The sequence below is a fragment of the Mytilus galloprovincialis genome, chromosome 8, assembly GCF_965363235.1.
Source record: "Mytilus galloprovincialis chromosome 8, xbMytGall1.hap1.1, whole genome shotgun sequence".
NCBI classification, from domain to species: domain Eukaryota; kingdom Metazoa; phylum Mollusca; class Bivalvia; order Mytilida; family Mytilidae; genus Mytilus; species Mytilus galloprovincialis.
Window position 1 is genome coordinate 69,301,087 of NC_134845.1, and position 26,785 is coordinate 69,327,871.

Consider the following 26,785-nt stretch of genomic DNA (forward strand, 5'->3'; position numbering starts at 1 on the left):
ATACAGGTAAAAGGGGATATATATAATGATTAATCATTTGATTTGTTCACACCTCATAAGGACTCACCGAAGATCTTTCGTAGGAATTTTTAACGTGATGTGGGCGTGGCACTTTGTTTGTGCGAAGCATGCTACTCAACAGTCAACATTCTCAATTTTCCATTTACAAATGATTTAGACCAAACTAAACATTGTTTTCATCCATCTAGCTAGGCAAAACGGATGCTTATATTTTATACAGAATCGAAGATTAATAACCGTACTATACTATTTGAGTAATAAATTACTTGAACTCTATTTGGGTGCGGGATTTTCTCATTGTGTTAAAGACCTAATTGATGGCCTTCGGATGTTTTTGCTTTCACTCTGTGGTCGTCTTGTCTCTTTGACATATTCTCCATTTCCATTCTCTATTTGAAAATTCATTATAATAGACAATCAAAATACCCATCCAGGAAAGAATAGTAATAGCAGACAACAATAGAAATGCCTTTTCAAGCAAGATTAATTATAATAAATAATAGTAGCTGATAACATTACTACATGAATCTCTCGTTAAATCGTTCAAATATCGATAAACGATAAGTCACGTGTTGCTCTTACGTAAGAGGATTTCATCGATGTTTATTTAGATAATAGGATTAGATCAGTAATGAAATACCTGCTATAAGCATATTACAGAGAATGTTTGACAATATGCAACATTATGATAGCGTTTGTTAATATGGAAGGAAAATTGCATTCTTGTTTCTTGTCTCAAAGATATTTAAGAAATCTCTATTGCATATTGATATTATAAAGAAATATCGTACATGAAGAGAAAATTGAAATCGGAAATCTTTTGAAATAGTAGCCAAAAAGCACAATGTTTTTTTTTTTTGGTGGGAGTGATTTGAAAAGTACCAACTTATCAAATTACTGTTATGCAAAAACAGTCTTTTATTTTTGTTCAGTGTATCCTAAGATCTCCATATAATGTCCATCTGAAATATTTCAAGTATGATTAGAAAGAGAACCAATTTTGGTTTTTGATAAAACACCAAATAGCAAAACCTCGAAAAGTTGATTGGCTAGGGAAAAACATTGATTAGTTTTTCTCCATCTGAGACAAAGGCGCACTTTGGGGTACTGTGATGTCATTTCTTATACTAAGTTGGTTACTTAAACAATCAACGAGGGGGTTGTATTTCACTTAAATGTTTGTTTTTGTTTGTTTCAACTTTTAAAGTGTTTTTGTCTTTAATGAACTGTTGTCATGCAACTAATGTTTATGAAAATGTAAAAATATGAATACGCAGAAAAGACCCCCCCCCCTTTCTGAAAAAAATTGAGTACATGTATTGCGTCTATTACAATGTTCACTTCTAGATTTTGCCATTTGATTATGGACTTTTCGAATTGATTTTCCTCTAAGTTCAGTATTTTTGTGATTTTATTATTTTTATACATATGCAGCTGTCTCCTCTATACCTTGTAGTTCAAGGTTTTTTTTACTGAGATACGTACCGTTTGCATGAATGAGTGACATATTTATATTTTAAATTGTAACAGTTGTGGTCTTGTTTTTTTTGTATCATATCAAGATAATTAAGTATGGATTCTAAAACGCCACTTTACCCACGTTTTCAAATTACATGAAGTTGATTATGTTTTATATGCGAGAGGGGTAACACGTGAAAAGGGAAAATTTAATTAGCAATTGGGAACGCATGAAAAATTAAGAATAAAATACATCAAATCATATTTTTTAAGTGCTCCACGCGCTTTCTGTTGGTTGTTCGTCAATTTCATGGTAAATTTCGGCAACTTACTTACTAAAATCAATCACCTTGCAATCAACAATTAATACTGAATGATATATTATTTGTCGATGATACGTTTTAGATTAGTAATCAATTACGCCAAACCAGGAAGTATTTTTATTATATATGCAAAAGGATTGGTTCAATAATTTCGATAACTTTATAATTACCAGAAACTCGTTTCATTTGTCTTTAACACGTCTATAACCTAGTCAGAGCATATTAACCATTATTTTATATTATAAACATATTAAATATATAAGGATAACCATTATAGGAGACAGCAGCCAGACACATTACTTAATCCAATAGACATCTAGAGTTCAATATAAACCATCAGCAATCACTAAACATTCTTAAAATACACAGTAAGCGTAAACTTGTAAGACACCTAGTCTTAACTGTATTATTTTCAAATACTTTCTCTTCGGTTTATGTAGTAAACTTTTGAACAATACTGACCTAAATTAATATGAATGGGGACAGACAAATGTAGCTTACAGACAACAATCCCACCAAAGAGCAGAAAACAGACGAAGGCCAACAATCTATGGAGCTTTTGTTTTTGGTTTTGTTCGTTTCTATTTGTTGATGTCAGTCAATGTTGCTTATGGCAAATCAATTTTAGTTAAACTTTATAGAACTTTAAATGACATTCTTCATTTAAATGCCGTAGGTTAAAGTAATGTCGACTATTGCCCTCTGACAGTACGGAAAATAAATTAAATGGTAACCTTGCATTTTCTATAGTTGAGATGATGGCAACTAGACAAATGTAAATAGAGTAACACGAAGTGTTTCTAAAAAAACATTTGTCATCGCGAATGAGCATGCGACTTGTATGTTTTGTCTTCGCAAATCAAATCTGGCTTCACAAATATCGGGTCTAAAGCCAAGTACAGGTAGTTATAGAAATATCGCAATCAATCTACGGACTAAGCACTATAACAAAATAATGAGGTGAATGTCCGTGTTTTTAAACGAATACTTAACACTAATTTAAATCCGCTGCATGTTTATGTGTCTGTTCCATTTCTTTTCCAGGTCAGTAACCGGATTACATCCGGGATTTTATTAAGTTAATAGGTTTATCTAATGTGTTTGTAATATTCTAGTTGGTATTTATGTCAGAACTTGTTTGTATTCTGTTAAACATAGTCATTTAATTTTGTTGAGTCGGGCCGTCTTATTTTGTAAATTATTAAACCAATAATTATATTGAATTCCACGTTTCTTGTTGACTACCTTATGTGGACAACAAGAGTTATTCGTCAGTCTGTTTGGTTTAAAGTGACGTTACTCGATGTCTTTTGTGCATTTGATGGGTATACAACCTACTTCAGCAAAAGTACAATAAGCTAATTTGGCTTATCTCCTTGTGACTGCTACGATAGATGTGCTAAATGATACAATACATATATTGTTTAGCGGGATTGAATAATGTTCAAAAAAATAAAGACGTATGTTCGAAATAATTCAAGCAGTCACACTAACGTTGTCCTTTGAACAATGAAGGGACCAAGTTAGAAAATACCATATTTTGAAAATGAAAACAACAAAAAAAAAGTCATTATATAGCGTCCGAAATGCTGTTCTAGAACTACCTTTACCAGGAACGATAAAAACAAACGAATATTTAAAGATCAGGGATGTACAAATGCAAAACAGTTGAAAAGCTTCATGAAAACAGGGCCAAACTTATCAATGTAAACTGTGCATTAAGGAGTTAAAAAATTAGTATTTTTTAAAGAATTTCCATAACGTAAAAGCAGATTGTTACCCCTAGAAACCATTTTCAACCGAGGCGAAACCGGGGTTGACAATGTCTTTTCGAAGAATAACAATTTGCTTTATTGCCCTCTCAGGTATATTTTTTGTACTTTTTATACTGAATGTTTTGTTTTTACTGTCTATTATATTTAAAAATTAAAAACAATAATCCCTAACATTTCGTATATAACAACCATTGAAATGTTGTATTTGATAAAGAGCACACTTGATCAAGCGTCTCCATGAAGTGTAATAGCATATTTACCATGGGATTGGCGTAAATTATCTACCTTATATAAGCCACTCAAAATCTGACATTATGACATGTATAATACAAAAATATAATAAGTAACTATCTAACTCCCGTGTTGAATTAACATAATTGTATTTTGAAGCTTTTATTCTAAGATATGTACATCAAGATAATCATATAAATGAATTTTACATTGAATGTCAAAATTTGAAAGAGATCCATTCAATAGGATTACTTTTATCTCCTGAGACAATGGATATTCATAATAAAAACTCCCTTGTCGACTGTTAATTAAAAGTTGACTAACGTCATTCAAATAGACAAGGAAGCAAAATCCAATTTACAATGCCATGTAAATTTCATTTTAAAAATAGAAAAAAAGCTATGTGATTTAGAATTAAATGCAATGAGACCATTATATTATATATTCGCACTTGATTGCCGTCGATATGACACTGAGAGTTAAAATCTGTCTTTCATCAGCCATAATTATTGCCAGGCAATACAGTCAGTTAGTTGGAAGCACGGTTTATTACATAGGTTCATGTTGTATAAGTCTCTTCAATATTGATAGGACAAAATCTATGAAAAAGAAGAAATTGCTAGGTGATATGATTGTCAAGGAGACAAATCTCTGCCAGAAAAACATACTTAGATGTTACCAACTATAGGTCATCCACCATGAAAAAACCACATTACACAGAGACAGCTATAAAAAGTCCTGAATTGAAAAAAAAATTAAAACAATTCTAACAACAATGAAAACCTAACGGCCTGACACGTACATTACAATGAATAAAAAACAAATACAACATACAGCAACTCCTAAAAACCACTGAATTACAGGCTCCAGACTTAGGACTGACACATACAGAAATGTGACAGATTTTAAGTAATTTGTTGGAGCAACATCTTCCCTTTTTTAACCCAGGACAGTTGTGTAATATAACAATATAAAGAATTCAATTGAAAAGGACTAGTGTACCTTTCTAGTGTTGTTAGTCAACAGTTGATTTTAGTTCGTACCATTTAGGTTAATTACAAGATTTCGTTCTAGCGACATTTTGACATATATGCAAAAAATATACGTTCAAATTAGCCAAAATATAAAAAAATACCATTTTCTTATAACTCATCATTTCTCACTCCAATAATATCTTCAGTATCTTCTCCTTTGGAAAACAGAGTCATTATTATCTATCATTCAATATCAAGTACAATTTATCAGTTTTATTTTGTCTTGTAGGCTCTAGAGCTATTATCTATCACCGTAGACCATACATTTAGCTGACATTTTCCCATTACCTTAATCATCTAGTAAAAATTGCAATATTGTATTATGACGATTCGTGAACTAAGGTTAGACATTTAATTGTATCATCTTATAAGTTGATAGAGAATGGGGGTTGTGTAATGGTCATAGACTCATGAAGGACAGCTCAACGACTTATTGAGTAATATATAAAAGAAGATAGAAGATATTTTGGTGTTACAGGCATGATTTGTTTAGTAGTAGTTTTCCACTATGTTCTGGCATAGTCGAAGAAACACAGCTGTAGGACGTATTGGGTCATATATAAAAGAAGAGGACAACACATACAGTGTCTTTGATTGAATATTTTTGAGGAATATTTTAGTTTTTGATGCATTATTTTTCATTGGTTGTATTTCGACTAAGAACTACAGCTGTTAAACACTTACAGGTACTCTCACACTTTATCATTGTCTCTTTTTGATGTTAGGGTGTAAACATTGCCTGTCATGTCCAGTATGAGTTTATTGTTGTAAGATATTCTGCTTTGTATTCATCTAATGAGTTAAATTCTTTTTCAACAAAGATGTTTACATCATTTAAACTTCTGTCCCTGTAATTTAGAGGTTGTCGTTTATTGCTGGGTCTTTGATTGGATTAAATTGGCAGATATTTTAATATTAGGTCATGAGTTTGTTCATTAGTTGTTTTCGGATATGATCATAATGGATATAGCTGTTAATAACTACAAGTACTTTCAAATATGTACCATGCGTTTTTGTTGTTGTTGTAAGGGATGTAAAAATTCAAAATCATATCATGTCAGTTTTTGTTAGATACATTTTTTTCTGATTTGTATCGATCCGATGGATTAATCTCTTTCAACACTGATTCTTATAGTTTGCTTTAATGTTGCACTTTTACATAATTGTCCAAGTTTAGGGGGTTTTGGCGGCAGAAAGCATGTCTACATCTTGTATTTGTGCATATTCAAAGTCAGGATCCTGGTATTTCGTGTGATGCTGCATATCACACTTGCTTTCTATTGTTCACTGTGTTATATCTAAATTAGGTTGTTAGAATTTTCGTTTAAATTGTTTTACATTTTTTACAAGTATTTGTTATAGCTGACCATGAGGAAAGAGTTTTGCTCAATGTTGAAAAGAGAGAAAAAAAAAGAAGGACGAAAGATGCCAGACGGAGAGTCAAACTCGTAGATAGAAGACACACTGATAACGCCATGACTAAAAATGTGTACAGTGAATTATAGTTGTAAACTTATACATCATGGCCCCTTGCAGCGATTAGTCTCATTGGCAATCATACCACATCTGCTAATTTATTATTTGGGTATATAAACGCTTTTAAAAACAATGATGAAGACAGATTAACATGTAACCGTATTGCTTTTGAAAATCGATCACTCGCTCGTTTAAGCTTCAAATGCTAAAAAAGAATAATAAACGTTTGTATGGAATTAAAAGACAACCCTGTACGTTTTTTCTTGGAATTATACAAAATGGGGAAAAATGCTGTCCTTTCCTTTATAAATTTTATTATCTGAGTTATATCAACTAAAAAGTCAAGTGGGTAGTTTTCTGAAATAATCGACAACAATTATGTTTTGGTTATAAGTAGATTAAAACTTTATTCTTCATATAAAGGAGAAAATTTCTTGTCTCATAATTTGCTTACTTCGTTAAAATACTATTATGCTATTTTTCTATCAAAGATGGTGGGAGAACCCTTTAGAACTTAAGTAAGCTTGAAGATTGTTTACCTTTAAAATTTTCATATAATCTTGCATGAAAAACAATAGAGTGAAAACAGGCAATGCCTTATTGCACACGGTATGCATAATCGTTGTCTCTTATAGGAGATTATTTCAATACATTTGTATAGATGTTTTCTTATATACAGGTCACGAATATCAATGAAATGCGGAATAATATTGTTTGTCGAAAACTTTTATAGAACTTTTACTATAAGATGTATCCAATTATCAAGACTCCGGCTATACAATGTTACATGTACATGAAACTTTACAGAGGAAGTAATACCGTTACCAATATTTAATGTATACAAGATTCCTGTGGTAACAAAGACATGGCGTCACAAGGATATTAGAAGAAACACAAAGGCGGATTAATATAATATCATTTGACATTTAATTTTATTTATATTTCTAAGAATTCTCTGTTTACATAGAAACGACGTCACAAGGACAGATAAAACGTTAACCATCGGAGTCCTTTCGTTTTCAAAGATATTTTTCGTTAATCTTTAAAAAGGTCTCTAGTTACAATGAAATAGAGCCGATATCAATTTTCACCTGTGACATTTTGATTCAGAAGAAGATTTGATCTTATATGTTTTCCGATTGAAATTGATATGACAATAAAAACATAATGCGCAATGATTCATTGATTGACAAGATATTATATCTTTCAGTAAAAGTCACTTCACGTGAAGTATTTGATGCTGAAAAAGTGTCATTTCCAATAAATCAAAGCTTGCACGCAAAAACTAAATTTTGGAGAAAACAAACTAACGTTAATGAAATTGTACATTGTTAAAACTAGAGAGGAATCATGCGCCTGCTGCTAGAAACGTTTGACAGATCTTTAGAAATAAAACAATTATGAAACGTAAATTGGAAATGAATAGTTCGATGTTTGGCGTAACAATTGATTATTAAGATTGACGTTGACTGAGATGTGCATTTGAACGTGTGCGTGTTGTTTATGAACTATAATAATCGAGTATCAGCCTTTTCAATTAGGCAAGATTGAATTTTGCTAAGGAGACTTAATCACAGAGTACCCAATGAAACTATAAATTACTCTCAATTAAAATGTAGCCGCCTCAAGTTTATATACAGCGTCTGCAAGAAACATGGTTTTCATAAAGTATCAACAAAATTGATAATGCATAGTATATATATATCGCAATCAATGTAACACTTTCAAGAAAAAAAGTAAAACCACAAAAACACTAAACTCCGAGGAAGCAGTAATCATGATAATAGTTGCCGACAACTCAATTCTGCTATTGACCAGCAATAGTATCAGTTTAACAACGACTTTTGTTGCTGTTTGGCTAGATGTTATCTTATTTTGACTTTGCTTAGAATTACGATACATGTGAATCGCTCTCTCTTCCTCTCTGGCCCTCTCTGTCTCTCTCTCATAAATTAAGTACATGCATTTGTTTGTATGAATCACTACAATGCTAGCGAAAGATGTTTGAAATACGCATACAGCACGGTACTAGAAGTATACGAAACATACGCTAATGACACAAATAAGTAATGTGAATCGTCAGGTCTATTGTACTGTGAAACAATCATGCCCTACATCCTGATTAACATTATTAATTAGGCCTTGCATTAATAAAAAACAACTTAAATTAAAACTCCATTAACGGCTAAAAAGAGACGAAAATTAAAGTATAACTTGGAACTGGTTATGAGGTCTGAATATATGTTTTATATTATAGATAAAATGCACCATTAGAAAGAGAAAAGGGCAAAACAAATGGATATAACAATTCATTTGTAATAATGGGGTGCTAAAAAAATAAATCATAGAATAATAAACAAAATTTAAAACGAAGAAAGAACGAATGACTAAGGAATAGATACAGGGATTAATGGGGTAAAGGGCATATATTTTGTAATTGTTCACGATACAAATCGGTATAATACTGGTTTACGTGTCACATGTTCAAAATGTCGTATAAAACGTATGATTTAATACATTAACATTTATAACTAACAAATACAAGGAATGCCAGGTCTGCAGAATATTTAATAGAAAGCATACGTGTGACATCAAATAGACAATGAAAACTAATAACCTAAAGATCGAACAATAAAACTGTAGTTCATAATCTATTTTGACAATCGTGTCAACATGTTATCATGTATTGCCTTCGAAAAATATTAATTTAATCGCAAAACAGATAAACAAAACACGCAATTTTGTCAGGTTTAATTAATATCATCGATGTTATGAACTTATATGATAAATGAATGTTGGATATGAGTTTTATAAACTCATTTCCGATATATTTATAGCGAAAAATCATATTGTGTCTAGGCTGTTGCTTGAAAAAAAAAACATGATTTAATTTTCGAGGCGAAATTGGCAGAGACTGACAACTTATTTAGAATAAATTAACAACGAAAGAGCGTCAACAAATTTGAGATGAAAACAACAATTTAAGAAGCTATGACATCAGTTCTTTTATTTTATTTATATTTAATACTTATGTCGTTGGTGGTCATATGATCATTGATACAAGCTATAAACTAATATCAAATCATCAATCAAAACCAATACTATCAAAGGAATCATTGTAGATATTTTCATAAACGAAAAATGCAATCATTGGTAAGAAATGTGCTTTTAATATTATTCACATGACACGAATAATCCATTCGTTTTGTCGTGGAATAGAAGTACCTTCATAATACAAGTTTCAAAATGAAGACATATTCTGGAATACTATTTTAACAGGAATAAATATTCCCGTGGACGATTGATCCTCCAACTCACTGGGGCCTCTGAATATATGTTACGATAAAAACGAGTCTATAATCCAAGATACGATTAGCACATTATCAAGATGATGACAAAAAAACATTTGCAACCAGATAATGAATCCAGTAATTATTTGATGATTTTTTTTTGCTAGACCTTCATGTGTTAATTAGCCATCATAGTGCAGTGCTTTACAACGTAGTATGCGTAAAAGTAACAATGATCATAGAGCAGAGTTATATATACAACGAAGTGCAGAAACCTTGAAAAAGAAATAATGACCATTAATTACAAGTTCGTATATACATAGATAATACCACACCACTGATCACTCGATAAAGTTACTGCATTTTCAAAACTATAAAATGAAGTTATAGAATTATAGATTATGTATGGTTTTGTCATTGCACGCACTAAACGTTATCTAATTTATTTACCAAGAAGGAGTGCTCAATGCACTGTGAGATATGAAAAGACTAAATGATTGAAAAGAGAGTTAAAATATACCAAAAATTAACTGAACAACGCCATGGAAAAATTACAGATTAAAAAGACAACAAAGTACACAAAACACAACATAGAAAACTAAGGCATGGGCTACAGGAATGCCATCAAACATCGTAGGGAACTCATGCGTTCTAGAATGGGAAGCAGACCCAGGTCTATATGTGACTTATTATCGTATTGATTGTTCTGATGTTGTGTTGTCCCAGGACACAAGCCTGTAATTCAGTTGATGTCAATAGTTATTGGCTGCCAAACTACACGTCGATTCTATAGTTGTTTTTGTTTCACATTTTCGTGCCGAGGAAATTTATAGTTTACTATAGGGTTTTTGTTTTGCTAATTTCAGAAGACCATACATAAGAATCATGATTAAATAAATTGTCTATATGTCACAAAGTAACTATCAAACGGCAGTGTGTTGAATGTTTATAATTGTATTTTGAAGCTGCTGGAATAAGATATGTACATAGTATTAAAGAATTTAACAGCAAATTTGAAATATTATCTCTTAATACAAAAAAGATTCATGAGAATGAAGACTCCCTTATCGACTGTTAATCAAAACATGCAAAAGGTGTCTCTCGTCATTCATATAGACAAAATCTAATTGACAATGTCATTACAAAGATAGAAACTATTTGATTTAGAATTAAATGAAATGAAACCATTATATTATACATTCGCACTTGATTACCGTCGATATAACACTGACAGCTAAAATCTTTTTATCTTATCAAAGAATTTTTTACTTTTTATACTTTATTTTCTTTATCATGCAACCATTATTCTTCTCAGTCAATACATTCTGTTACGAGCATGCACGCTTTTTTCATAATGTGATGTTGCATAAGTATCGTTAATTTTAATTGATCGCTAGCTATGCAATTAAAAAAGAAGATTGGACTGCCAAAGAGACAAATCTCTGCCGGACACAAAAGAACATACAAGTTACCAAATAATAGGTCATTGTACGGCCTTCAACAATGAAAAAAAAAATACATTACACAAAAAAAGACAGATATAAAAGTCCCGAAGTAAAACAATTCAATCAACAAGGAAAACACAACAGCCTGGTATGTTCAAAACAACGAAGGAAAAAAACAAAATGATATACAGCAACTACATACAACTACTTAACTACAGGCTGAAGACATAACACTGACAAATACAGAAATGGGATGAGTCGTAAATGTTTTTAGCATGACCACTCCCTTTTAAAATCCAGGACAGTTGTGTCATAGTACTAGTATTAAGATATTTCGATTGAAAAGTAGTGTGTAGCTTTGGTGGGTTAGTTATCAAAGTTATTTAAGTTCAAACCAAATAGATTTTTTTACAAGATATTGTGCAAGCAACATGTTAATATACATGTACTTGTACAAAAACATAAAAGGTACCATTTTAGAATAACTCATCATTTATCACTCCAATAATATCTTCCATATCTGTTGTTCTGGAAAATAGATTCATTATTACCTATCATTCAATATCAAGCACAATTAATCAGCTTTATTTCGTGTTTAAGTTCTTAACGGGCCCCTCTAGGGCTATTATTGATTAACGTAGACCATACAATTAGCTGACATTTTCCCATTACCTTAATCATCTTGTAAAAAATGCAATACTGTAATATGTAGATCCTTGCACTGAGGCTGGACATTTTATTGTTTCATCTTGTAAGTTAATAGAATATGGGGGTTGTGTAATGGTCATAGACTGATGAAGTACAGCTGTACGACTTATTGAGTAGTATATATAAGAAGAGTGTCTTTGATGGGATTGATGTAGGAGATATTTAAGTCCTAGATGCATGATTTGTTTAGTAGTAGTTTTCGACTATGTACTAGTTGTAAATAACTACGATACTCTCAGATATGTACTCTGTGAGTATTTGTTGTTATGAATGGGTATCAAGACTGAGTCATGTCGAGTCTTTTTTTTTTTGTTAGATGGTTTTCTGCTTTGTGTCGACCCCATATATATCGTGTTAAGTCACTTATCCATCATGTTACTAATAATATCAAGTTTATATTCACTTCAGTTGAACTTTGGTGAATATTGGTTTCATTGACAATCATACCACATCTTATTCTATATTCATTCAATTATCTAAGTTATTTAATTATCTAAGTTAGTTTGTTTTAGATTATGAATTTGACTGTCCCTTTAGTATCTTTCGTCCCTCTTTTAAGTGGGATTCTCGACGAAACGAGCATATGTGTACCCAGTTTTCTAATCTATCATAAACATATATTGATAGTCTATTCTTAAAAGGCATTAAGATAAATGATGATACAACTGTTCTTTTTTCCTGTGTATTCATTGTAATACGAATGGAAAAATACTGTTCTGTTCTTTATAAATTCAATTATCTGATGTATCTCCCCTAGGTAGCTTAGTTTTATAATATTCTGAATTAATCAGCAACAATTATGTTTTCGTTATAATAACGGTAAATTACATCCTTGTCGTTTTTATTTCAAAGTGAAAATTTCACAACTAAACAGCATTCCTTACGATCAAAGATTTAGGGAGAACCCATACATGTACTAACTAAGTACATTTTTAGACTTTTTACTGTTTAGATTCCAAATGCTTACATATTGTCGTACAATGAAACAGTTCTGAACAAACGGGCAATGCACTTTTGTTTTATGTATGCATAGTCCCGGACACATCAATTACATTTGTCTAGAGGTATTCTTATTATACAGATCACGAACTTCAATTTGCAGAATAAAATTGTTTGTCAAGACATTTTTTAAAACTTTTACTATAAGAGTTTTTCAGTTACCAAGACTCCATATATAGAAGTATAAATAAACCATTGCAGAGGATGTAATATAGTTTTCAAGGTTTGATTGATACAATATTCTTTTGGTTAAAAAGACATGACGTCACTAGGATAGACGAAACTCGAAGTCGGAGTGATATGTAACAATATCGTTTATCATTTAATTTTATTTATTCTTCTAAGAATTCTCTGGTTACATAGAATCGGCATCATTAGGACAGATGAAACGTTACCGTCAAAATTGTATTGTTTGCGACGATTTAGTTTTTTTTGTTTTTTGTTAAACCGCAAAGATTGCTCTGGTTAAAATGGAAAAACATCAACGAGTAAACACAACGTTACCGGCGGAGTAATATCGCTTATCAAAATTTATTTTTCGTAATTCTTAAAGAGTTCTCTATTTACAAAGAACCCACATAATTATATAGATAAAACGTCACTGCTCATTTTAAGCTTATAGTAATAACCGATATCAATTTTTACCTGTGACATTTTAAATCCGAAGAAGATTTGACGTACTATGTTTTCTGATTGAAATTGATATGACAATAAAAAAAAAAACACAATGTGCAATGATTCATTGATTGACAAGATATTGTATGTTTTAGTAAAGGTCACTTCACGTGAGGTCTTTGATGCTGAAAAAGTGTCATTTCCAATAAATCAAACCGGTGCTTGCACAAAACAATTTTTGCAGCTAACAAACAAATGTTAATAAAATTGTGCATTGTTAAAACTAGTGAGAAATCAAGTACACGCTGTTTGAACAGTTTGATAGATCTTTTAACAAAGCAGCAATTATCAAGCGTAAATTGAAAATGAATAGTTCGATGTTTGTTGTAACAATTAATTATTAAGATTGATGTTGACTGGAATGTGCATTTCAACGGTTGCGTGTTGTTGATAAAATTCAATAATCTATTATTAGCCTTTTCAATTAGGCAAGATTGAATTTTGCTGAGGAGGCGAAATTGCTAAGTACTTTATGACACTAACAATTAATCTAAATTAAAACATAGTCACCCAAATGCTACAAACAGTGTCTGATAGAAACCCAAACAATATGGTTTTTGTTTGTTGCTGTTTTGCTCGTTGCTGTCTAGTTTCGATTTTGCCTGGAATTACGATACATTTGAACCATATATGTCTTTCAATAGATAATGTAGTACTTTTTACTATAAATGTTCCTCAGTAACAACGACACCGGCTATATAGGAATAAACAAAACTGAAAATAATCTACTTGGCACTTAACTTTAAATCATCCTTTGAACATTCTACGGACGCTATCATGATTTGGGTGCAAATTGACCGTTATGGCATATCTGTGTTAAGTTAAGAAAAAAATATGGGGTCAATGTTACTGAATTCTTTAGTTTTCTATGTTGGGTTTTGTATACTATTGTTTGTCTTTCGTCGTTTTCAGGTTTTTGCCATGTCATTATCATTTTGTTTTCGGCTTATTATATTATCAACTATCCCTTGGTTAGTTTTTGCTCTCTTTTGGTAGGATAAACAGTTGTGTTCATTGCCGATGTTTTAGAAATATACTATGTTACATTGATGAAAACCGGTTGAAATTATATTTGTAATAATTAGATAGATTATGTTGTTTTTGTGTTCCTTGCAACGATAAGGCACGGAACAAGAAGAAATGCTATGTTGCTTAATAGGATGAAATATGTATTAATGGGGACTCCTCTGAGTGCTGTATTTTTGTCACATTACTTTCTATTTGTATAGCATATGAATGTATTGGTGTAATAAAAACTTGATTTAAAAATGTTAAATTGAAATGAATTGAGTACCTGCTATTTATTTGTAAGACAAGTCATTTAAGGATCATTAAAATAACTAAAGTCATTGTGTTTGTAATTAGAAAGTAATTATATCTATGGAAGCAACATTGATTTTTTTTAACTTTATATCTGGAGCCAATTTGACTGGATGTACGAAAAGACGAAAATGCCATAAAGTTGAAAATATCGTTTATTTTTCTAAAATGCAAATTTAAAATTGTAAAGTTTAAATTTTGTTTTCTTTGAGATCACAAAAGACATTTGTCTTTCCGTGAAGAATTATAATGCATGCGCACAAACATACAATGTTTTAATTAGCAAAAACCACATAGTACTTAAGATTTTTTTGTATTTAACAGTGGTTGTTTTCCATATTGAATTAGTTAATTAATCTGATATTACCCATGTTTTATACAGTATGAACGTTATTTTTTTTTATCATCTAAGACATTTTTGAAATACTGTAGAATCCGCTTTGTGTGTGTGTGTGTGTGTGTTTGTTCGTCCATTGTTTGTGTTTGCATTTTTTGTTTCATAAAATCAACAACACAATTGTCAGTTTCCACGAACGGGTTAACACCGAAGTAAAATAAATACAGGTTAAGATAAAAAAAACATGTTATTCTGTACTGAACAATCAAAAGCCGTTAATTTGCGCTTTACATCGAGCAATCTTTAAAAGTTTATTTCTTTTTATAGAAAGTCTTATAAGCATTTCTGTATATCGGTCTTATTTTTATCTGAAAAATCTTTTACCTTTATTCCCTTTATAATAAGAATACAATTGTTGCGATCCTACTCATAAGAAATAGTTTCTATGGATGCAGTATTATCGTCAAAAAAAACACTTATAGAATATCAAATCAGCAGAATCTTTATCCTTTAAATAAAAAAAAAAAAAAATGTAAGATAGTACGTACAATTGTTCTGACGAAAATAGTCATGAATAATCGAAATAAAAGTACAGAAGGTAACAGAATACGGCATTGTCCACTAATGTATCAAGTAATAAGTAATAATTATTCCCACTAACATGATGGGATTAGACTTTTCATTATGCATGGCTCTCTCTCTCTGTCTCTATTTTTTACGATTATCAGTACAAGAGACAAGTCGTTATAATAATGGTTGACGTGTCAATGTCACATGTTCAAAATATTGTAAAAAAAATATCATCGAGGTTATAATCTTATGTTATATTTTTAAGTTGGATATCAATTTCCTATTGGTTCACTCATTTGCGATATTCTTTCAGCGTTAAATCATATTAAGTCTAGACTGTTGCTGAACAAAACCAGATTTTAATTTGACTTTTATAGATTCATCAGCCAAGTTCCTAGCTTATCAACTCCATTATCCAACTTCTGTACAAGAAGGGACGGTACTTGCGTACAAAAAAATGGCAAGTCCTAATTGGCAGAGACTGACAATTTATTAAGAATAACTAACACGAAAGAGTTTAAATATATTTAAGATTAAAACAAAAAAGAAGCTATTACAGCAATGCTTTCAAATGACAAAAGCCACAGTACCAAAGTCCAAGTCGTCGGTGATCATATCATCTTTGATGCATGCTTTAAACTAAGTTAGACTCATCAATCAAAAACAATTCTGTAAAAGTAATTATTTTTAAGAATTTCATAGAGTTCGAAAAAGGCGATAATTGTCAGAAAATTTCTTTTTAATATTATATGTAAATCTGGATTTCGATTAGCAATGTCTTAATGATGACCAAACCATTATAATGCGTTATACAACGAATGCTTATGCTTATTACTTTTGTAAATCGCAATCATTCTTATTAAATATAATAGGCTGCACAGATCTAACGTTGACGCAGGCACTATTGCGTTCTGTATTTCAAAGCGATTAGCGCGAGACACCCACATGCTAATAATGTTTATTTAGTATCGTTATCCTCCAATTATCAAGTACACGCAGCTTTGTCAATTTTACAATTAAATGTGAGGTATGAAATCATTTTCATTATTATTTGTAATTAAATGCGATTTAATTGCAATGCATGCAATTACTCTGTAAAGGTTATTACTATGCAAATAATAAACTGAACTTTTCGTGTTGCTATAATACGTTCATCTCAGATATGAATATTGTATTCGAAAATGTTGGTTCATTTGAGAAAAAGCATGTTTTTCAGCATACTTTCAAACTTGTTTTTTTATTTCTTTTAATGGCATTTCCATTTTCCCGGGAAATCATGTTCTTTTAATGTCATTTCAAATATAATTGTGTATATTGCCCCGAGCCTTTAGAAAAAAAAAACTAAAAAAACATTAATGACATATTCTTATGCATGTAGGTACTACCTCACCACCAATCATATCGTTAATTACACGATATGATTACATTTCGTAACTATAAAATAAAACCATTAAATTTCATGCATACTTGGTGTGTTTTCCTATTCTGAAGACCTTACATGTAAACATGTTTGCAATTTCTAAGACATATTCCCGTTAAATATGGCTATGTTATCCGATTTGAACCATTCTATCAGGCGGTTTACTTGAGAACAACAGAACTAATGCCATAACTTAAATTGCTACTGACTTTCCATTAATGATACTCCGTAAGCCTTGTGTCTACAAGATATTGCTATTTCATACTCAAAGAGCGACATTTAGGCGTGAATAGTTAATACAATATATATGTATGTCTTTTCAAAATAAAAAAAAAAACTTAACTCATAAAGTGATGTAATAATGACAATACAAAAATTAAAATAACACGTCAGACCATCAATCAACAAAGATTACCAAGAATGACGTCATCAGCTATAATAGAAAAGGAAGAATTTAATTAGTTATCTTTACTGATTAATATTGTCGACTTAATTATCACTATACTTTATCCTTTTCATCATAAATTTTGTATTAATGTTAAAAAATTACGTAAAGATGAAAAAACATTAAAAATTAATTCATTTACATGTAATGTAGCATATCAATAAATAGATCCTACACGAATATATTATAGTTATAACGGATTTCACTGAATTTATGTTTCTACTCTTCATTCATTGATCAAACGTTTTTCTTCTCACATTTATATTATACTATATATATAGTAAAATCATCTCACAATATTCAAGTAGATCTTATTTGGTTCGGTATTTCCTCACCGAGTGAATAGAGAGACGTATATGTAAGAACCAAGGTAAAACATCGAGTATATTCGTCAAAAGTCAAACATTACTTATGATTTGAATAAATCCTCTAACACGTATGCCAGGAAATCAAAATCACGAACATTTAAAAAACAATTTCTCCTGTTAAAAACAGTGGCTAAAGATGTCAGAGGGACATTAAAACTCATAGATCAAACATAAACGCTATGGCTACAAAAGAATACATACTTAACACGTTATTACAGATTTATACATGTTTAAGCTTTTATCAATGTCAAGGTAATCTTTGCATTCAGATATGGGGTAAAAATAAACAAAAGAACAAAATAAGACTAAACATTTAACTTCAGAAATACCTTCGTTGAATGAGCGTAGTTAATGTCGTTTTTACCGTGATGGTATCGTCAATTTTACTTCGACAAATGCTTTCTGATTGTTCGTTGTTGTCTTTTTTTTTTTTTTGCTCCCTTGCAATTTTGATACACTGTATAACATGTATAATTAGTTATCAAAGGTACCGGGATTATAATTCAACCCAAACGCGCGTTTCGTCTACCTAAGACTCATTAGTGACGCTCAGATAAAAAAAAATAAAAAGCCAAACAAGTACAAAGTTAAAGAGCATTGAGGACCCAATATTCGAAAACGTCGTGCCAAATACGGCTAAGGTAATCTATTCATACGTATAAAATATACTAAAATGAGCAAGTCTACAGCGGACACATGTTTTTTAGGTTTAAAATCAACCTCTTGTCTTCTTTATTGTCACGACGAGTTTGCCATACATAATTTCAATTTTGGATTTTTCTAAACCTACGCTGACTACCATTGCAAATCTTAGTATTGAATGACAATATATAGAGTTAATTAAAATGGATGCTAAGATTGTGTTATTGCCTGTCTGACGGTATTTAGAAAGACTAATCAGCAAAGTCTGATCCGTGTTCCAACAATAAATAAATTAAAGCTATCGACAGCAAAACATTTCATTCTAGACATTATTGTCGAAATATTTGTGTTTTAATATTTCATAATGATGATTTAAGCAGGAATTATACGTTTGAACAGGGATTAGATTTGATTTTTAAAAAAATAGGAAAAGTCAATCTATGTAGAAAAAGCAACTATAAATGACAATTGAGTACAATCAACTGGACAACATTTGGTATTTAGCTGATTACTAATTCTCTTCATTTTTCAGTTCAATAACAAGCTCGGAATATATATAAAATGCAGCTCAGCCTTTGTTTTCATTTTGCGTACAAATTTGATTAATCTCTTTATATATGCACATACATTGTCTTTAAACATGTTTTACTACGATGGGGACAACAATAAAATGAGATGGTATGCCACAGAAAGAGAATATAATATTAAAGATAACTGAAGGTCAACTAACGACCTTCATCAATAAACGAAATTGTAATCAATTTCTTTTGCTAAAATGTTAATAACATATTTTTGTTTTTAAACTGATTTGGTAATTCGGGGGCTTTAGAATCAATTTAGCGCACGTTTTCAAATTAATGATTTTACTAAGAATCTTATGGAAGCAATAATAGTGATTGATTTCTAATCAGTAACAATTTGTTCATTACCTCACTTCATTATATCGGACATTTGTATCCGAGAACAAAAACGCAATAAATAGTTCAATGAAACAACTCGAGACTATTCACCTTGAAATTGATTACTACTCTTAATCGAAGTAAGAAAAAAAAACAATGAGATGCTTAAAAGTCATTAGTCGAATAAAGATAATATTCAAGTCTAAAGGAATAAAACACATTTCAAATGACAACAAAATAATAAAAAAAATACAGATAAAATGTAATCAATTCAATAAGCATGCAGGTCTGAAACCAGATACTCCAATGACCATCTTCTTAACGACACTGAACAATTGAACAATTTATTGTAATAATATATTTTAAATTCATCTATTTTCATGGGTATCAATTTTGGCTAATTGAGGAAAATTCCCATTTCCGTGGAAATGTTTTCGTCGTTTTACCAATCTCTTCTTACAAAGCATATAACAAAATAGTAATTCGTGAACCTTTGAATTCGCGGTTCACCGGTACCAAAGAAACTCAAGAAGCCCACGATAACTGGTATCCATCGAAATAAAATGAATACAAAGATGACAAGCGTGTGTAGAATACCGAAATTTGAGCAAGGTTTTCTTGAAACCGACGAAAGACATATTTTGTCAATGGAATCCGTTTAATCATACAAGGTCATTCCATTTGAATCTGTTATTCATAATACGGTCATTCTACCATAGATTGATTGATTGACTTATGTCCAAACCGCTGGTGACAAATATCTTACACCGATTTATTGATTGGATAACGTACACTGAAAAATATCTCACATTGATTGAATGGCTGTTTTATTTCTAGTGACAATTTCATTATTAGGTTAAATCGAACTTAAAGTACATGTGATCACTTTTTACTTGTTATCTCCCTTGTTTTGTAAATTCAAAATTGATTTTCGAGTTTTGAACATGTGTTACTTATGTTTTGCCTGTATTTATAACATCAACTTTTATTCTTAATTAAACTATGTACACTTAATATTAGGGTTTTACATAACATAAGCACTGATAATAGTTATTATTATAGCATAAATCATAATAAATATTACTTTTATGTTTACGTTATGTCCATTTCTACTTTAATCTTTACTATAACGAAATGACTTTTCATTTGTATTATTGTTTATCTGTCTTCAATCTTTTAGTTTCTTTTGCTGACAAAATTGTTTTTTTTTTCAAATTTCAGCATAGTATAGTGAGCGAAAAACCTTCAAACTATGGTAGTGTTGTGTTATGGAGGGACACGTCAGAACCTGATTTTTCTTTTAACCTGATGAGTAATTTGTGTGAGGCTATGGTAGAGGCAAACGGAACATGTGATTTTATACAACGTGCCTTTTTAATAATGTGTGGTACATGTAAGTATACACGTATACATTACGATTAACACATTCATTGTGATAACTATCGATGACAGGTTTGTTATGATATCATTGACAACGTATAGGTCTAATTTGATATCATACCTATTTCATTACAACGACATTTTGAAAATAAATCTTACGATGTTTTCGAAATTCAGAATACCTATTAAGTACAAAAAAAAAAAAAAAAAAAAAAATCATAAATGTTATTTTTTAGTCCAAAGTGAAACTCACGGAAAACAGGAAAACAAAATATGATTTCGAAAAACTTCACAAGATTTTCTTAAGCATATTAAACTAAAATTATTATTTGTACATGAAAGAAAGACATGCTTATCACTGCTCTGCATGGAGTCATTGTTGCATTGTCCACAATTCAAAGCGTATCTATAGAAAATACAGGTATCAGATCAGATTCTAAAAAGGGAGACAGGGCCTTGATTACAAAGTCCAATCAATGTATTACTAGCCTGTCAACACAGATGTTGTGAGTTCGAATCCTACTAGTTATAAATGTGATTGAAATTGAAATTGGAAATAGGCAAAGTGTTAAAGGGATAACACTCGACCAAAGAGCATGAAACAGCAGAGGACCACCAATGGGTCTTCAATGAAGCGAAAAAAACCCGCATTCAGAGGTGTAATTCAGCTGGCCCCTAAACACCAGTTTAGTTAAAATGTCAATGTTCCTAGCAAAAATTGATTTTACTCTCCAGATTCCCTCACCAATACATTACAGACTGATGCTACACAATATGCAATATAGCTAAAAGTTGCTAAATGGCAATGCTTGTTGATGTATTATATCAAAATTTAGTATTTTGAAGTTCATCATAATATTAAAATATCATATTTTGCTGCGTATCAGATGGTTTATTATTGACTATCTTACAGTGACCGCCTACAAAACACGCCAATTATTGTATATTTTATTTATCAATTGAGTTCTGCTTATTTGCTTGATTCCAGGAAATTCAACATACAAGAAAATCAAAAACACTTTAAGTTCTTCGAAGAAATATGCATTTTCTTTATATCTTTAAATTATGTGTTAAACTGCCTTGTTGTGTGCTCGTTTTTAATTTCTTAATTTGTCAAATACTTCATGTATACTCACGAGGATCTGATTGATAGGAAACGTCCAGTGTCGAATATTTCATGTATACTCACGAGAATCTTATTTATAGGATAAAATGATATTATTAATTATATCCTAGTTGCAAATCAGATAAACTAAATAGATTTTAAGTTCACATTTTCTTATGCACAACAAAAGTTATAACACTGCTGGCTAATTTTATATACAAAATCTAATGACAGTTTGCAAATAATGAATATTATTTAATTCTAAATAAAGACTGTCAAATTATGATATCTTATTTTTCATCATGTTGTTATTTGGATCTTTTCAAATGATTGGACCATTTATCAATAATTGAAGATCTCTAAGGTGTAATTATATTTCATTTACTGCTTTACAGTTTCATGTTTTTATTTTCACCTGTAGTCATATGGTTTTAAGTGGGACATCATACTCTCTTTATATCTATAAGACAGATTTACATTTGCCTTACTTTTTGACAACACACAATCAATACATAGCAAAAATGACGCAAGTGGAACATTATAACCACACTCACTACATTTAAAACTCACATCAGGGCCTCGGTGACCAATTGGTACAAAAAGTTATCCAATTTACCATCAGCCTGTCAACACTGGGGTTGTGAGTTTCAATTCAGCACGTTGCAGAAAAACACAGGTGCGTTCGAATCCAATGTTGATTGACCAGGGTTTCTAATTACCTGCCGTATGTCGGTGGTTCTTTCCGACTAATTTATCAATAACAGAAACTGGCTGCTGTGAACAGTTATATTGCTGAAAGTGTAGCTAAACACCATCAAAAGTCGATCAAGCAAACATGACAGGTAACGTGCTTTGAAAAAAACACTCCACAACCTATAAAAAAAAGTTATAGAATCAACGGTAACATATAGTTCCCGATGTTCTAAGTCCTTAAAGCATGTGACGAATAATCAAAATGCTTTATTTTGTTTTCATAAAAAGTTATACCACAGAACAAAATCCGACTTACAAATAGAAAAAAAAAAAAACTGACAACACATTTATCTAACGTAAGAGTACCCATAGTGTTCCTATATGTGTTCAGCTACTATTTTTCCACATTTGTAAAAGAATTTGACAATATATCATACATGCGTTCTATTTTTTTGTTGTAAAAATTAAAGTATTTACCATATTGCAATTGCTTATTGTTTTTTAAGTTAACTTTTGGTGAAATATTGATGTTTATGTAAAAAGAAAGATCACTTGGTAATTCCATCTGTTTCACGTTTAATTGTATGCAAATTAAGCAATGTTGAGGAATGTGTATAATGGCATTTATACAATTAATATTGTTTTAAACGTCTTTTAGAAACCTTAAAAATTGTCGATGCTTTTTTGTGCAAATTTGTACTGGGTGCAATTTAAATACTGTTACATTACAGCAAAAGTAACAATTACATGTAACTGCCATACTAACACGAACACGAATGTAGGTGAAATTAAATGATACATGAACATAATATTTCAGGGCCAGTGACGGTGTTAACAGGAGTTTTAATGTCCATGCCAATCGCTATGATGATTATTGGTAAAATTTTTATTATTTAAGCAAATATAATATTTTTGTCTAATTTGATAGCTATAATCATGTTCACATTCGCATTCACTACAACCTCACAATACAAAAATCTAGGACTGTCAAAGATGAATAAATACGAATTTGGCTAACAAAAAAGATATCAGCGCAGACACTATTCTCTTTTTCAATAATCTCATATATAATCTTCGATACATCTTACGCAAACACAATCTTAGCAACAAATAATCTTGAAAACAAAAAAGAAATCATTGAGAGCATATGGTACTGCATGATTAAAGAACATAAATATAAAATGCAGACAATTGTTTAAAAATCGGGATAAATAATCAGGACAACACGATAATGTTAAATCTCGGATGATGACTAGACGTACATTTAACCGCTTGACAGGTATTTCCTTTACTTATTTTATGATGAATTTCCGTTCATTAGTCAAGTTTGATCTAGTTACGTTAGAATTATTCCACCTGTATGGTGTTCACAGTTTATCCACATATGATGTATTTTCATAGGTAAAGGTTCTTCTAACATGCCTAATGAGCGCGTTTCCAGTGTGATTCATTCTTGTAGGGGTCGAAAATCTACCTTCCTTTGATTGACCAGTCACACTTTTCTTAAGCGTTTTCAATATGATACTTTTTTGTAAAGGTCAACAATCACTCTTTCATTAGTTGATCAGTCGCTCTTTTCGGGAATCATTACTATAAAACTGTAGAATTCTAATCACGAAATAGATTTTTTCTTGGTTTGACAAATGACCCTTAGCATGTTCCCTGGTGATTAAAATATTATGAATAGGTCTGACTTCAATTTGAACGCCAGGTGAACTTTACGTTAAATTAAGTGGATGTTAGCAAAGTGGCACTCAAGCTAAACCCGTTGGGAAGCCCAACCAGTTATCAACTCCTAATAGTTTTGGGAAATCTGGCTCAGGGCATGAGTGCCAGTGGGAAGAATAATATATGTGTTTTTCATGATTCGTCAGTGTACATGTATGATCGGGTAATTTACAGGAAATTATAGATCTTTTGGCATCTCATTTCAAGCAGAGGTTTACATTGTATAAGTACTGCGTATGTTTGATAGGCGTGTCGTTCTATAGATTCTACAAAAGTTCTGATTGCCCATCGCTTTCATTTGAAAATTGAAAAAGTGGCTCAATGTTCTCTTTTATGTTTTTCTTGTTCTGATTTTAGTCTGTTGATTTTTTACTTGTTCCCTTTATAAAGAAGATGTCCTCCTATAAGTCCTTTCTGTTTAAGTATATTTTGTGTTACCTGCTTTTTATGGTTTTTTTTATCATATAGTTACTTACACGTTTCTACGTATGAATACAAGTCAGCCTTTGAAAAGGTTATGTATGAGTAAAGGCAACAGTAAATTCATAAATCTATGGACAAACAACAAAATCGAGGTAACAAACTAAAACTGAGGGAAACGCATTAAATATTAGAGGGGAACAACGACACAACATTAAAATGTAACACACACAGCAATGGACTAAGCATTAGACAAAATCCGATGAGAATAACCAATATAACATCAAAACCAAATACATGAATTTGGGATAGAAAAGTACCGTGACACGTCTTATAGTACACTCAAATATAGGAGAAAACAAACGACACAACGGAAACACAACGTAAAAATGTTACACACACAGAAACGAACTATGATATAACAATGGCCATTTTCCTGACTTGGTACAGGACATTTTTAAAGAAAAAAATGGTGGGTTGAACCTGGTTTTATGGCATGCCAAACATCGCACTTTGATGAGGCAAGGTTACAAAAACCGCGCCAATCGCAACATATTTATAGTTTTTTGTTTGATTTTAATTTTCGTTTCCGATAAGCGTTGACACTATATCATTAAGTTTATTAACATATTAACACATACACATCAATGTATAACTATCAGATTTATCAGAAACTGCAAGAAAAGAAGAATATGAGTTGATACGAAAATTAAAAACAAATTATGTGTAAATCGATTTGCTGAAACCTTTTAGGTTTTTCATCAACAACGCGTTGTCTTTATAAGGGGACGTAACACCACCTTTAACCGCGTATCGAAATATGCCCGTCTATTAACCTCACATGAAAAATAAACGGTCTCCACACGGTTGTTTCAAATCAATCATATTACTAGAAATGTATAGGAGGTAAGATAATACATTATATTCTCAAAATTGCAATCGTGTCTTCTTGTAGGAGTAAAGTATCTGGAGGACTGTCCAAAGGAAAGAAAGCTACCAATTTATTTGCTCGTTGGTGGATGTTTTGGAACCATCAAACTAACACTTATGATGTGTAGTCAAGTACGTCTATTGAATGACGAGGACGATGATGACTACCATGACGACAATGAATTGGCTACGATTAGCAGGATGGCAAATGTCGGCTTAACAATATTCTTGTCGATTTGGTTTGTTTTCGGAAATTGTTGGTTTTTCGATATTTGGATACCAAACTTCCGTTCCCCTCTTCATGAACCTAAAAATTGGTGCGATAAAACTGTTTATAATTTCACATATTATCATTTGATTGTATGTCATACAATAATTGGTATTGCGTTGTGTTTGACCTTTTTATTTTGTTGCTGTTTTACATGTGTAAAATGCTCTAATGATGTGGAAAAGGGATAATCTGGGGTGTAATTGTTCAAAATATATATATTTCTGAAAAAAATCAGGTCAACCAGTATGACTGGAACTACATGTTAGTCTTGATTAACATTTCCACGTCTAAACAAGGCAACCAAAAAGTTTCATTTGAAAATATTGAAGGCAGAAAGGTTCATGTTACCGATCTATCTACCTATGTAAAATAGTTAACTAAGGGGAAAAACTCTGAATGTTTTTCCTGTCAAAGAAAAAGAAGTATATTTTTTTCTAAGATTGTAACGTATTTTTTCTCATATAATAATATTGATTTCCTTATTCAAATGCATGGTTGTGATAATTTATAGATCAAGCTTGCAAAGTTTCATATCTATTTTTGATCTGTACTTAAGATGTATGTATGTGTATAAAATTCTAAGCATTGATGTTCAATTAAAACGTTATACCAGCTAATTTTATTTTTCATTATCTTCGTCTTCACCACATATAGCATATCCGTAAAATTGAAAATAAAATATGCTACTGTTACAATTTATACGGTGGTAATTTTCAAACGAAGAACGGAGTACGTGAAACTCAGTGTTAAATTAAAGTCATTTCGAGGAACTTGTTTTTGAGCAGTTATCCTCTCCAGCGCTAGAGATTCGAGTTCTTTTGA

The 26,785-nt window shown here is 31.1% G+C and overlaps 1 protein-coding gene across 1 annotated transcript in view; it reads left to right on the forward strand.

Moving 5' to 3' along the window:
* The window catches only part of LOC143043492 (uncharacterized), a 29,372-nt gene extending 2,802 nt beyond the window's left edge, over positions 1–26,570 (forward strand). Inside the window, exons 2-4 of the mRNA XM_076215777.1 lie at positions 20,658–20,829; positions 23,432–23,491; positions 25,718–26,570. Coding sequence (XP_076071892.1) covers positions 20,658–20,829; positions 23,432–23,491; positions 25,718–26,151 — 666 coding nt within the window. The 3' untranslated portion in view covers positions 26,152–26,570. The remainder of the gene's footprint in view (positions 1–20,657; positions 20,830–23,431; positions 23,492–25,717) is intronic.
* The last annotated feature ends 215 nt before the right edge of the window (positions 26,571–26,785 follow it).